At 44.6% G+C, this 14,090-nt stretch overlaps 1 protein-coding gene across 3 annotated transcripts; it reads left to right on the top strand.

Annotated features, from left to right (window-relative positions):
- On the top strand, positions 1 to 14,090 carry USP18 (ubiquitin specific peptidase 18). 3 transcript variants are annotated; one of them, XM_064458799.1, is made up of 11 exons: positions 1 to 779; positions 3,097 to 3,292; positions 4,336 to 4,459; positions 5,725 to 5,870; positions 7,794 to 7,873; positions 8,275 to 8,421; positions 9,241 to 9,336; positions 10,342 to 10,512; positions 11,368 to 11,499; positions 11,941 to 11,990; positions 12,519 to 14,090. In XM_064458799.1, the coding sequence occupies exons 2-11, from the start codon at positions 3,124 to 3,126 to the stop codon at positions 12,565 to 12,567; spliced, it is 1,164 nt and encodes a 387-aa protein (XP_064314869.1). In that variant the 5' UTR covers positions 1 to 779; positions 3,097 to 3,123; the 3' UTR covers positions 12,568 to 14,090. The 3 variants fall into 3 exon arrangements, with proteins under 3 accessions (XP_064314869.1, XP_064314885.1, XP_064314876.1); XM_064458815.1 differs by having other exon boundaries at positions 4,363 to 4,459; XM_064458806.1 differs by having other exon boundaries at positions 1 to 565.

Genomic DNA, 14,090 nt, shown 5'->3' on the forward strand with positions numbered 1-14,090 from the left:
CTCGCGGCGGCCGGGGTAGGCGTGAGGCGGCGCGGCGGGCCACGGCTGAGCGAGTTTCACTTTCTGTCCCTGGGCTGCGCGGAGCGGGAAACGAAAACTAAAAGCGGCGGAGCGGGCGCCCCCTGATGTGGCCGGCGAGAAAAGCGGGCAGGCGGCAGAGCTGAGCTCCGCTCCGCCTAGCAGCACCGCCGGGGCAGCCCGCTGCGCCGCTGCCCTCCCCGTCCCCACTGCCCGCCGCTCGCTGCCGCCGGCCGCGGGGCTCCCGGGTGGCGGCGGCTGGCCCGGCCCGCCGGAGTGAGGCACTGAGCTCCGGCGCGAGGAGACGCGGTGTCCGGGCCGCCGTCAGCGGGTGCGGTGTGAACGGGAGCGCCTGCCCAGGCTCGAAGCGCTCCTGGTCCTGCGGGAACTGGTAAAAAACCTCTTTCTAACGGTTTGTCAGATAAGACGAGCCAGAGCCACAGTGCGCCGGGAGTAAAGGGGGGGGGGGGGAAGAAAAGGAGCCGAACAAAGGCGTCGTTTGACAGCGAAGTGGGAAGTTTCAGTCGCATCCAAGAGGAGAGCGGAGGTGAGGGGCTCCAGTCCCCGCAGCAGCACTTCGCGCAGCACCTCAGGGCCGCCATCTGTTTCTCGGGGGTCGCTGCCTCGCAGCCCCCTCCCGCCCCGGCGCCGCCCGCCATCCGCCGCCCGCTCCCCGAGGTACCTCTGAGGAGAGAGGAGCCGCGAAGGTGGGGAAGGGGCGACGAGGGACAGAGGCCACCAGTGGCCCTCCTCAGGCGGAGGTGGGCTTCGGGGGCTGCGAAGGCTCCACTGGGGGGTTTTGTCGTGAGAGGCTGGTGTCTTGGGAGGGCAGATAGGCTGTGGAGCAGGCTGGGGCGAAAGGGAGGGCGAGTAAGCGGGCTAGCTGATGACAGGGTGGAGGGTACAGGAGGGGCTTGCTGCTACCTTTTCTCTGCCTAGTGCTAGCGTGGTTGCTTGGTTTGGCCGAGCCACGTGCGTTGAGGGAGCGGGCACCGAGTCCTACCCCTGACCCACAAAGGAAACTGAGAAGCGACCCTGGCTACTCCAGTCAGAGAGGAGAAATAGGGGGCAAGCGGCGAGCCTGCTTCTCAATTCCTAGGCTCACTCACCAGTTTTTTATACGTTTATGTAGGGAAAGAAAGGTCAAGTGCAAACCATAGGAATGAGGTATTTCTGATAGCCAAAATGAGGCAGTTCCATGCAAGGGTTGGGACGTTGTGTTCATGTCTGCTCCTGCACTGGGGCTCCTGGTAATAGCTCTCGGGTGCCTGGGGGAGAGTCTTCATCAAACCAGAGACCCAAATCCCCCCATCTCTGTATCTCCCTGCCCTAATATCTTTCTACCTATTTCTCAAGTCACCCAAAGACTTTTAGCCCTGAGCTTGCCCTTTCATCCCACCCTTAATCCTACCTCTCCTGCCAAAAGCTGTTTCTTGCAAGTGTGCCTCATCCCCTGTCCATCCCTAGTGGCTGTTTAGCTACCTCTGCTCTGCCTATCCCCCTCCCTTCTGTCTCCTCCAGCATCCTCACTGGCTGTGAGCATTACTTACCTTCTGGCTGATATAATAGCAACTAAACCCTCTGGTTCTTGCTGTACAAGCAAAGATGGGCTCCCAGTCCAGCTGGGCTTTTGGAAACCTGAACTCCTCATTAAATCATTTTCAGGGAAAAAGGCAGTATGAGTTCAGACTCCATTTTGACGAGGAAGAAATCGAATTCTTTTCCTGCACAGCTGTTCTGGGTTTGGACATAAAAAGCAATATTCTTGAATCTCTTTGAATGTCTGAGTTTATTTTTTTCCCAAATAAAAATCCTCAGCAAATTCAACAGTATTTAGTGAATATGAGTGTATGATACTTTGAATTCAAAAGTAAAGAATCAAAAGTACAGTTAGGAAAAAGTATACTTAAGCTTAAAAGTAACAACTGGAAGAAAAAAATCCATTCCTAGTTTCCTTGCCTGACAAAGTCTTTAGAAACTTTGATACAATTAACCTGGAAAATAACCTGCTTTTAAAGTGCAGATTTTCTTTTTGTGAAAGGCAGAACCAGCTTTTTTTTTCATTTCCCTTTCTTGGGAGCTTTTTTCATTCTTTCAGCACCTGGCCTCAGGTTCATTTTATGTGCTGTTTAATATTTGTAAAATTACAATTTCTGAGCATTTGTTCTGTGGTCTGTTGCTGCCCCACCCCTCCTACCCCAATTGCTTCCCTAAGCATATCCTTTTTTTATCTGATTCTGCCTCCCCGTTGGAGGTGGGCTTTTTAAAAAGTTTAATTTTTGTGTAATAGCATTTGAACACTTGTCACATTGTTTTGCTTGTGTATTTTTGCTTTGCTTTGGTTTGGTGGTTTTTTGGTTTTGTTTTAATTTTTACTTAAAAGAGCCAGTAGCTGAGTCGTAAGAGACTGTTGAAGTAATGGTCTGTTCAATAGTCCTTTGAAAGTCAAGGCATTATAATGGTTCTTTTGCTTAAACAGTTACTTTGCCTGTGATAACTTAAGGAAGCATAAAAAGAAACTGATATTTAGGTGCTTAAATGCCTTTACAGAGTCCAAAGTGCCAGGTAGAGCTGTGACTAAGGTGCTTAAAAACTGCAGAGAGACCAGTACAGGAAACAAACAAATGTTTATCAGCTCAAAAGTCTGGAAAAGGTGAAATTTGCCCTTTTGAATACTTGGGATACTTCGGGTGATAAAGCATTACTTTTATTAAACAGAGGAGTTTTGCAGTATCTGCCATCTGGACAGATTATTTATCAAGTCTTCTTGAACAGAGGATATCTAGAGTTCCCTGGCTAGATGGAGCTGTTTCTGTGGAACCAAAGGTTAAATTATTTATTTAGCCACAAAAGGAAGGCAGGATATGCAGTTGCTGTCAAGCCCCATGTCTGTTACCTTGCCAAGAGCATGCACACCTACAGTACCTATGTTAATTCAAATATACCAAATGCCATCACAGTAATGTTACTAATTTTATTGACGTTCCAGATTTTTCATGATGAAAATACCAAATTCAAAGACAAATCTCATGTTTCTGGGTGCTGCCGTCTTTCTGATCTCTCCATGTCTTTCTGCAGTCCTCCTGTCTTTGTACAATATTGTTGATGGGACAAAGAATTGGACGTCAAGAAAGAAGTAAGAAACTAGATCTGGTGCTAAGTGAGACCATGAAGGCAGAAGCAGAAGTACAAAGTAATAAAAAAGAAGCTGAAGAGCCAAAGGCCCAGCACCAGAGGCTAACACCAGTATTTGGTGTGGCAGACTTAAAAAATGGTAATAATGTTTTGTCTATTCTTTGCTCTCATATTTTCTGTTTCTAATGCCTGCTGGTTTGTTCTCTGTCCTTAGGCTTTATTTTCTCTGATTCTTTACCTCTTCTCTGAGGAATATACAGACAATTATCATTTTGCCTTTCCACTTTGTTTTTTTTGGGAAGGGATTACATGACGATCTCAGAGCTTTTTCCCCTCAAATTGGCCATTGCAGCTGAAAGGTGTAGATGCTGGCCCTGTCTCTTTCCAAACACAGTCAGCATTGCTTCTGGATTTGCTAAACAGTGGACTAGGCCCTAGGTAGTCTGCTGCATCACTAGATTGGCCTCTCAAAAGCTGTTGTTAGTATTTCAGGTGTACGTGCTGTACTATACCAGCTAGAGCCCTCCTGTACCACCGACTGTATGCATTTCAGAGGTGTTCTGAGTTTCTGTTTTATGTCCTCTCTCAGAAGAAAAACTCTGACTTCAGAAGAAAAACTGATTTCTGACCGTGATGACTTTGGGGCACAGAATATGTTGTCTTTTTATATGCATTGTGAACAGCTGTGACATGCTTTTTCCACTTCTCTCAGGCTAGTTCCTTTCTTTGAAACTGAGACAAAGAATAGCAGGGGTAGGCTGAAGGGGAAACTCAAGGCCTGTGTGGTGGACAGCTAGCATGTGGTCCTACATGTAGCTCTTCATTTTGTTATTAAGCCTGGCTGTGTAAAAGACTGAATAAAAATTGTCATACAGGCAGCCTTTGACTTCTGAGTTTGATGTGGGTTTTTTTTTAAGTTTTGTATTTAGATATGTTGTGAGAGGACTGAAAATAGAGGAGCTGGGAGGCATCTGAGTATCATAATCTAGGCTTACTTGGATTTTTCCTGTCAGTTGCTAAACAAAAATAAATGTTGTCTGCTTGAGGAATGTAAGAATAAATTGAACGCTTTCTCAGATCTGACCAAGATGCTGGGCCTATGCACAGAATGACTGAATACGTGCAAGTGGAGTTTGCCACTTTCAAATAATTTTCACTTTCTTTTCTTGTACCTATCGCTAGGCATCACTTCTTTTTTTATGAGTACAGGAGCTATTGGACTGTACAACGTTGGACAGAGCTGCTGTCTGAACTCTCTGCTCCAAATGTTCTTCATGAATATACACTTCACTAGGATACTTCGAAGGTACTGCCTGTTTGAACTACCTGAGATACTTCCATTGTTGCTCTGTTGTCTCCACTCCTTTTTTTTCATATGGGATGTACACTTGAAGGCTTGGGTCATCAAGGTGCTAGCAAGATGCTTTCAGCTCACTCAGCAAGGTCTCTGCCTTGTTGTGCCCGTTGTATACAGACTAAGGCTTGCAAAGGTAGGAGTTGCAGTTTTCTGACTTGTTAGTCATCTATGATTCACATGCCATTTGCATGCTGGTAAGCTGCAGTCCTGAGACTTTGACTCATATCTCTTTTCCATAACAGGATATGATTTTATTCCAGGTACACTCATAGGCCGTTATAAGTAAAGGATGTGTTGTGTGTAACCATATCCACTATTAATTTTGTAACTTTAAGCATGTAAACACAAACATACTGTGATCCATAGCCTCTGGTCCCTGATTGTCCTGGCTAGCACCTGGTAGAGAGTAAGTTGCAGATTGTGGCGGATAGAGAATACATAGTGTTATTGTGTGTTGCTTGACTGTGCTCTCTACTTGTTTGTGAGGAGGATTTGGGCTTCTGCCTTCCTACCAACCACACAGATAACTGGTTTGATTTGTTTTCAGTTTACTCAGTTCACTGCAGCTTTAATCATCTAAGTGGATCATCCTTCTTCAGTTGTCCTTTCTCCAAATTTCTTATACACTCACCAGTGCACAGAGGGGAAAGAAGACAAGTTACAGACGTGCAGAGATAAGAAGTGTCATAAATGGGCAAAGTTTAATAATGTAGACAGTAGGTTACCATTGTTATTTGAAAAAAGACTCAGAAAAACTGGTGGACTGCAACAAATCTAGGGAGGATAAAGGGCTTTCCCATTGGCATATAGTTGAAGTACAAGCATTATGATATACATGCCCACAAAATTTTGAGGATATATTGAGAATGAAGGCATGAACAGGTAGGAGGCAAGAACAGCTCTGAAACTGGCTGTAATTAATATTGTTTCTAGAGTCCAGAAAGCACTTTAGGTCCTGCTCACTCTGCCCCTTGTTCAGGAACAGGGCAACTCACGGTTGTGTCCTTATACTTTAGAACTGGTAGCCTTCACGGTGGGATGAGCTAGTGCAGGTGTCTGTTTCCCCTTTTTCCTTCTTTTGCTAAGAACATGCCCATTCTGGTTCCTCTTGAGTTGCTCTCTGTGCTATCCACCTCTGCTCCTTCAGGTGTCATGTCTAATATTTCTCCGTTGTACCACTCTATTACCATTCATGTTGCATCTCCTCTTTATAGGATCACAGTGCCACTACATGCTGTGCAGAAGAGGAGGAATGTCCCATACCAGATGCTCCTGCTGTTGGAGGAGATGCAGTGTGGCAAGCGGAAAGCTGTTTCTCCTGTAAACCTCGCTTGCTGTCTTTCAGCATACAAAGTAAAATGTAAGCAGTGCTGTCTCAGGCCCACCTCTGCTGACCAGGGATGTTGTTTATCAAGCACTAACAAGCTGTGCAGACTCTGACGTCTCATTCGGAGATTCAGAAATGTGAGGAGTTAGGTGCATGATGACGTAATGCTCTTTGTAGCTACCTCCCAGTTGTGAGTGAGATGCTGTGTCTTACTTGTGAAGAGGGGGGAAAAAAGCCCCTGCTGGATAGCCTTGCTGATGTCCAAAGGGTGGGAAGACTATCAGACTGCTGGAAGACTCAGCTACTGATACTGGCCAGAGGGAAAGGACTGTGCAGGGCAGAGAGAGGACGGCTTATAGCTTGATTTGTCTCGCTATACTGGTATGATAATAGTGAAACAGCTTCTATTTCTTATTAGAAGGAAGGGATTATGTTGAAAAGATACTGCGTTCACCCAGATCCCCAAGGATAGAAACCATATCCTTCCTGTCCCTTGTTACAAGGGCAGAGAGGAGAATTTGCTGGCTTAACCTCCACCTGGGAGGTCCCAAAGGAGAGAGGTTAAGTGTACAGGTGACCAGTGGCAATGGGATGGTGAGGCTCTATTTATGTACACAAATACACACAGTATATCCAAATGCCCTGATCTTTATTATATAAAAGTCAAAACAGGACAGTACTGAAAGGGACAGATGGTAGCCAGCCCAGACCTATATTAACATGAGATAACATGAATATTTCTGTTTGTATAATTTTTTTATCCCTGAGACTGAATGGCTCTGCATTCTGCCTTCTCTCTTCCAATGAAAGAGATGCCCAAAGAGTTTGTAAAGCTTGACTGTTTCCCACCTTGTTGCAGTGCTTTAAAATTCAGGTGTAGTTCATGAAGTCCTCTATCCCAGCAAGCAGTGCTTTACCTGAATCACAGATGTGCTATTAGACATGAGGAAGAGTGTGTTTTCTGAGCTTCATTTAGTCAGGGATGTCTGCAATCTGACTAGACCCCAGCTGAAGTCAGTACCTGCAGACTTGCAGGGAAGTTGAAAGCACTTCCACCTCAGGGTGTTGGATTATTCCACAAAATTTGTTTCAGCTATGATCAAGCATAGAGGTATCTAGAAATATCAAGATTTTGCTGAACTATGTGTAGGTTTTGCCCAGTTCTTAAATCTTGAGCTTTAAGCTTGAGCTTTGAGCTTGAGCTTTGATACGAGCTGAGAATATTAGTTCTTTGCATTCAAGGACGTGGATTTTTTTCCTCCCTAAGTTCAGTCTTGAAGCAATTCTCTTCTGAGCCGTTCTAAGCAAGCTGTGCATTGAGCTGTATCCCACCATCTTAGGTTTTTTAATACACCAGTTTATCCAGAGTGAAAAGCTGAAGCATAATGTTACTACATCATCCTTGGCTTCCTGTCCTGAAACTGTGCTTTTTCTCTGGGTAGGGATCAAGGGGTTTATAGCATTCTGTGGATGAGACATATGCATAGGCCTCCCTATCATTTTTACCTCAGCACTCAGGAGTGTTACAGCCTTGGCGAGGGGGTGGGGGAGACAAGTTTGTGCAGTTACGAAGGTGAGAAAGAGAACAGAATCTTCTCTGTATTGTTTGTAAGAAGGACTCAAATAAATGCAACCCTCAATTCAATGAGACATCTGAGCCCTATTTTCTGGTAGGTATTGGGTATTGGCCCCGCATCTGGTGACAAGGACATGACTTTTGCTCTGGTTTGTACAATGGGGCACTCAAGACCTCCCGTCTTTTCCCACTGCTTGCTCAGGTCACAGGGAGACATTGCGACTCTTTTCCAGTCTAAGCTCTGTGCTGGCAGGGAGTGGCAAGGGAACAAGAGACTGGATCTGAAGGGGGGACAATAAATTTCCCTTTGCCATCTGTGGGAAATCTGTGCTTGGTACTGTTCATAATACTGACTGAGGTGGTGTTTTCTGTTTGTCCAGTGTTCGTACAGTATGATGCTGCCCAGCTCTTTCTGACTCTCTGGAACTTGATAAAGGAGCAGATGGCAAAGCCAGAGCTGGTAAGGACAGTGACCAAAAGGACCACCAGGTCCTTTGGCCCTTGTCATGTGTCATTTCCTCTGCTTCTTGAAGAAGAATCGTGTTCGTTGACAATTATCCTAAATGACATTCTTAAAATTACCCCCTATTTGAATCTTTCATCTTTCAAATGGGAGAGAGAATCTTGATTTCATAGGCTTCAGAATTTTGAAACATGATTAACTTTTGTTCATACTACTTTTAGGGCATGCCAGGGTTACTTAACAAAAAGATTGATCTTGCAACACTGAATTTACTTACCTTGCATTTCTTTTTCCCCAAATTTCTTTAAGCATTTATTGGCATGTCTTGACACAGCTCCTCCATTCTTTGAAGTCAGCCATGTGCATTTCTTTTTTCTTTTTTTTTTTTACCCCTTCAGGTTGAAGAGCTGAATGGTTTGTACACTATCTGTGTACAGGAGCACCTGGCCTGTCAGAAATGCTCTCATGAAACAAAGAGGAACAGCAGCATGTTAACCCTTCCACTCCCAGTGTTGGATTCCAATTCTCAAGCACTGAGGACTCTGGTAAGTTCAGTGGCAGCACTGTTTCCTCAGGAAGAAGGTTCTTCTCTGTTCACTGTGTGAGCCTTCTCCTTGCAGCCCTGGTGCATCCTGGGAGTCATCTAGAATCTCTGCAGGGTGTCTGGGGCTTTGAGGTGAACTTCTCTCATTCATGTTTCTTCTTTGTTTTGAGGGGTTCTAAATTTCTAAAAAAATTTATATGAGGAACAGAAGATAAAGTCCTTGAATCGCTGCTCTAAAGAGTGTTGACTAAATACTCTGTAAGATTCAAAGACTTGTGCTACACAGTGATGTGTACCTGTGAGACCTTAGATACCACAGTGAGGTGCCCTAGATAACTTGTAATCCCCAGCCAGACACACTACATTTTCCCAGTGCAGTGTTCTTTTACTGTTAAATCAGTGCTGCTGTTTGATATCCAGATACAGCAGTGATGGTGGCTATGTAGGTGCTGCCACAAATAGACAGTGGATTTTCAGGTGATGCTGGACCTTTGGACCTTATTTATTCTATGACCACTTTATACCATTTCAGCCTGAGGGAGCCTCTTTCAAAACCTCTAAGGCTCTGAAGTAGGTATAAAAGACACTTATACATCAACATATTTTTTGTAGAAAATGTGGTAATCTATTTTTTTCAACTAATGTAATCACACCAGCAGTTAGGAAAAAGGGGGTACCCTTTTTTAGGCTGCCAGGCAATCTTTTGTCCTTTGAATAAAATATGCCTTCTGTAGCTTTGCTCTTTGCATGTACTCTGCACAAGTAGAAATAGAAACCCGGCTTGAAGGAATTCAGTTGAAAGAAATCTCTGTCTTCATAGGAGGACTGTCTGCAATACTTCTTCCATCCAGAAGAGTTGAATGTTCACAACATGTGTTTCTGTGTACAGTGTGGAAGAAAAACACCTTTTCTGCAGGTAATTGGAGAATTATTTCCCCATATGTGTCTCATACCAAGAACTGGGAGGGTGGGGGAGGGACTCAACCATATCAGTTTAAGAGGAGATCAACAACTCAGACCTGTCAGCACAGCAATGTCAGTTAGGTATATGCCACATGCATCTTTCCTGTTAGAAAGTTCCCGATTGTAGATGTAGCTCTAGCACCAAAATAATGCTTTTATGGGTTTTAATGTAAGTCACCAAGAGAGGTAGCAGCAGAAAAGCTTCTCTTGGTTTATGTTGTGCTTCCATGACAGGGCTTTACATCACTTAGTAGCTCGAGGGGTAGACAAGAATATGTTTTTGGAGCTATGCATATACATAAAAGTAGGCTACTGTAGGGTGACTTCATTTCTTGCTCGCCACTGGGCTCCCTGTATTTACAGTATTGGTCTCTGCCAGCCAATGAATTAGCTGTTTTGTGCAGAGCCAAGTGCATTGAAGAGAGAGGTGTGTGAGGGAGAGTGCCCAGCTCAACGCTTGGAGGGGACTTTCCACATCATTTTCACCAGTGGGCCACCTCTGAGGCCACGATGCATCCATGTGTCTTGGTGGCAGCCATGGCAGCAGCAGCAATATCAACAAAGGCAGTGCTGGAAGGAATGCGCTGTCAGCTTGGCGTCCTCCACAGAGCTCTAGTGCTTGCAAGCCACAAGGAAGTTGGCTTGCCTCTCCTCGCCAACCTAGTGCTATCAACCTAGGGTTAAGAAAGCAGATGAGAAACAAAGCAGCTGATGAGATACCCAAGCTGGGTGCTGATCATGCTGAAATTGAGAAACTTAGTTATCACAGCTGTGTTACCTGTACATGTCTTGTGTGCAAATGAACTACAAAGGTTTGGCATCTGATGTCTGGTGGAATTGGCAATCGTTCACTATAGCACTGACTGCTCTCTACGCTATGTGTCAATAGCTGTTTCCACTCCACCTCCCCAGGGTTTGTTCCTTAGTTTTCAATTGCATTTTTTTAACTGCTTTACAGAGCATGAAGCTAGTCCATCTGCCACAGACTCTGACAATACACCTAAAGCGCTTCTGCTTTGAACAATCAGCCTACATTCACAAGCTTAGTCACTATCTGCCATTCCCACAAGACCTTGATTTCAATGCAATCTTGACAGAAAACCAGTGCCAAGCAGATGACAATGAGAAGGTGAGATACTCCTAATGCCCTGCTTAATAAGGGCAGATTTTCTTCTCCCCTCTGCTCAAGTCTTATAAAAATTTAAGAGATCACACCAGTACTTGCCTCAGTTCAAAGCACCTGTCTTAAAAATGTGTGTCACAGGCTTTACTTGTGCTTCATGTTGTCTCACATCTCATGGTTTTAACTGGTTCAGACATTATTCAACTTTCTGTGCTCAGTTTAAATCATCAAAGGCACTGTAACTGGAGGTTTCTGCCATAAGGACAAAAATCAGGCTTTACAAAAAAAAAATAACCTGAATGACCAAATCTAGACATTGTAAAAAGTGTCTTAGAAGCACCTTCTATCCTGTGATTCAGCCTCCAGGGCAAGTTGGCCTCAGCAAGCAGTAGACCTACTGCCTTGCAGAAATCGCTAGTCCAAGACAGGGGAACTCCGTTCCTGGTGGTTTCCCCGTGCAGTGCTGTTTGCCACAGAGCTGAGGTTAGCAGGGAGAGGACAGCTTTGCTGTGAGCTGAGAGTAATCCACCATGCTGTGGATCTGTTCCCCTTACTGAGAAACAACAAGGGAAAGCGTGGCAACAGGAAAACCTTGGTGGCGTAGTGTTGGCTGTGGTGTAACCCCTTTTCTGTCCTACTGCCTTTTTCATATTCCTGTGATCTCCAGGGAGGCTGCCAGCCCATAGCTGGCAGGCAAAACTCTGAGGGTAAGAGTGAAAAAGGCAGGATCCTCAAGGCTGATCTAATCTTTCTCTTTTTTCCTTAAGAAATGCACGTTCTTGCTGTCGCAGCTGCTGATTCTCTTCAGCCAACGGCAAATGAGAATTGCTGTACTGAAAGTTACTCTTTGGCTCTTCACAGGCTGCCTGGCAGTACGAGCTTTTTGCCGTTGTTGCTCACTCAGGATCAACTAGTTGTGGACACTATTGTGCCTATATTCGAAGTCTCACAGAACATAAATGGTATTGCTTCAACGATTCTGAGGTTTGCCAGGTGAGGACACAAATCCACATTTCTTGTGTAGCTTCCTGGACACTCCTTCAGATCTCATTCACTCTGACTGACTGCTGATTGAAGAGAACCAGGAAAGAAAACTGAAGCTGCAGAGCTTTGTGCACCTCATTCCTCTGCTACAGCATACTCTGAGCTGAGGGCAAAGCGGCTCTGGCTTCTGTACCAAACAAGGCCTCGGGTCCTGGTTTGCAGTAGCAGACATTTTCAGTTTACCCTACTTTTATGTACTCTAGATCTGTTTAATGTATGTGCTCAGAAGACGCAAAGGAACTGGTTTTCCTCAAAGGGTAAAAGCAAAACCATGTTTAGTTCCTGGAAATACCACTTACACCATGCTTATGAGGATTGCTGTGCTGGTATCACAATGCCACTCTTAAGAGGTTTTTACCAGCCTCCCCTTATGCGTTTTTTCTTTTGTAGGTATTGTGGGATGATGTTAAATGCACCTATGGACATTCCAGCCTCCATTGGTGAGCAAACACGTCTCTGTTTTTAGCTAATGCTCCTCTGGGGTTTGGAATGAGGGTAGCAAAGAGAACGGAAGACAAACAGTTTGAACTGCATCTTGGCTGGGATGTACAGGGCACGCAGAAGAGTAGAAGAGGCATCCTTGTATTCTGGTTATTCTGATGTGAACGTGTATGACTATACCGGGAGCCTGCAGGACTACTGAGTAGTCACAAATGGTGTTGCAGGAGTGGTCTTGCTACTTATGGTTGCCCCTTGGACCCTCTATCGTGACTGAATGTGTCAGTCAGGATTCCTCCATGCTTTTTTGTGTTGATCCAACACAAGAAAACGCGCTATGGAGAGAGAGAATCCCTCCTATAAGCTACAGCACTGCCAGGCAGTCAGCTTTGTGCTGCCTCAGGAACACTGGAGAGGGCCAGTTCAGTTGACCTAAACCGTAAAAAGCTGAGCAGGAGCAAACACGGGAGGTTACTTGCAACCTAGATCTTCCAAAATACATCTTGTTTTGCTTTTTCTTTGCTCCACAGGGGAGAAACAGCCTACCTCTTGGCCTACATGAAAAAACATCCTCAGTAGCCTTATCCAGGAGTTACCAGAATGTCTCAGGAAGCTCTGCATTGTCAATTTTGCTCAGCACCTCTGTGCCAGTGTGGACATATACAAATGTTCCACAAGAAAGACATTCTGCACTCAGCCAGTGATGACCTCTGTCTTCACATTTGTTCATGAAAAAAAGTGCAGGAGAGACTCAGCTAGAGAAAGGGTCTAAGAACTGTTGCACCTGGAAACTCTTTCATGCGTTTTTTATATTTATGTGAATCTACTATCTTTTAAAAGGAAAGTAATATATAAGTCAGTCTTTCTCTCTTCTGACTTACTGGATTCTTGAATGCCGATGCCTAGGTCCCAGTACAGGGGAAGCACTTGGCCTGAAAGCCTGCATGATGTCCAGGGAGGCACGTGGTGTGGCTGGAGAGCTGCAGTACCCATACCTTGCTAGGAAGTCTGTAAGAGCTTGAGACTTACTCTGCCCTTTTAGAACCATGTTAGATGCTGGCAAGCTGGGCAGAGGACCCCAAAAGTCCTGAGAAACAGCTGGAGCAAGAACCAGAACCCTTATGACACATGCAGCAGTGATGTTTGCTCCTTAAAACCTTCCTGAAAGTGAATCACTCGCTGCAGGGGTTGAGATGTGTTTGAAAGTTGGTGTCATCATAAAGAGGTGTTTTTAAAACAGGAACTATTGTAGTAGTTCTGATTTACAAGATGAGTTTGTATATATTTATGCAGATGGTTGTTGTTTTAGCATGATTATTGGGTATTTGTAAGCATTTTCTTTCCTGTATAGAGGAAAAAATTCAGAGCAACAGAGATTCTGAAGCTAGCTAGTGATTTTGCACAATACAGCCTATACACTCTGATAAGAGAAGTGAGATGCCTTGATGTAGTTGAACTTTTGGGATTTTCCTTTAGTACTCTTCAGCTGGAATCGTCTTGCTCTCTCCCTTCCTTCTCTGCCCATGCAGTGGAAATGTCCCTTAAGCAGAAAGTGTTCTGGAGAGAACAATTTCATTTAAAAAGTGAGTAACTTTTAAATCTCCTGTTGAGTCCTGTCACTGTGCTGTTGGTTCAGCCTGAGCTCCCATGGCAAGACGACACAGCTGGAGGGAAAATGTAGAGAGAGCTAGAAAGGGAGGTTGGTAACATGTGACAATCAGAAGAGTGTTGTAGAAGTTCATCGCAAGACTCAGCTGTGAGGAAAGTTTAAAAACTCTGGTTGTGATGCTTTTAAAGCACTCACGGTGTTGTCTTGATGTGCCACAGTCTGTGAAAGGATCAGGGATTCCAGTAGTTTGAGATCTCGAAGTGCCTTCTAGCCCAACATGTTCTTTGACTGTACCTTTACGAGAGTGCTATTTCTGTGGGACTGAGCACGTTTTAAAATTACTGATTTTAATTATATATATAACTTAATTTTATTTTGATAATGATGAAGTTCCCAAATTATGTCTGTTTTCTGTTGGTATGATTTTGAGAAACCTTGGAGCATAGTTGTGAAATTACATATTTATGATCTAGCAGGTATTTATTTCACTGTA

The sequence above is a fragment of the Phalacrocorax carbo genome, chromosome 1, assembly GCF_963921805.1.
Source record: "Phalacrocorax carbo chromosome 1, bPhaCar2.1, whole genome shotgun sequence".
Taxonomy (NCBI): Eukaryota; Metazoa; Chordata; class Aves; order Suliformes; family Phalacrocoracidae; genus Phalacrocorax; species Phalacrocorax carbo.

Bases quoted from the DNA above. Each gene is read 5' to 3' on its own strand.
- USP18 (XM_064458799.1), top strand. From the start codon at position 3,124: ATGGGACAAAGAATTGGACGTCAAGAAAGAAGTAAGAAACTAGATCTG. The intron at 7,874-8,274 runs GTAAGGACAGTG...TTACCCCTTCAG, and splicing joins AGATGGCAAAGCCAGAGCTG to GTTGAAGAGCTGAATGGTTT. The intron at 8,422-9,240 runs GTAAGTTCAGTG...CTGTCTTCATAG, and splicing joins CTCAAGCACTGAGGACTCTG to GAGGACTGTCTGCAATACTT.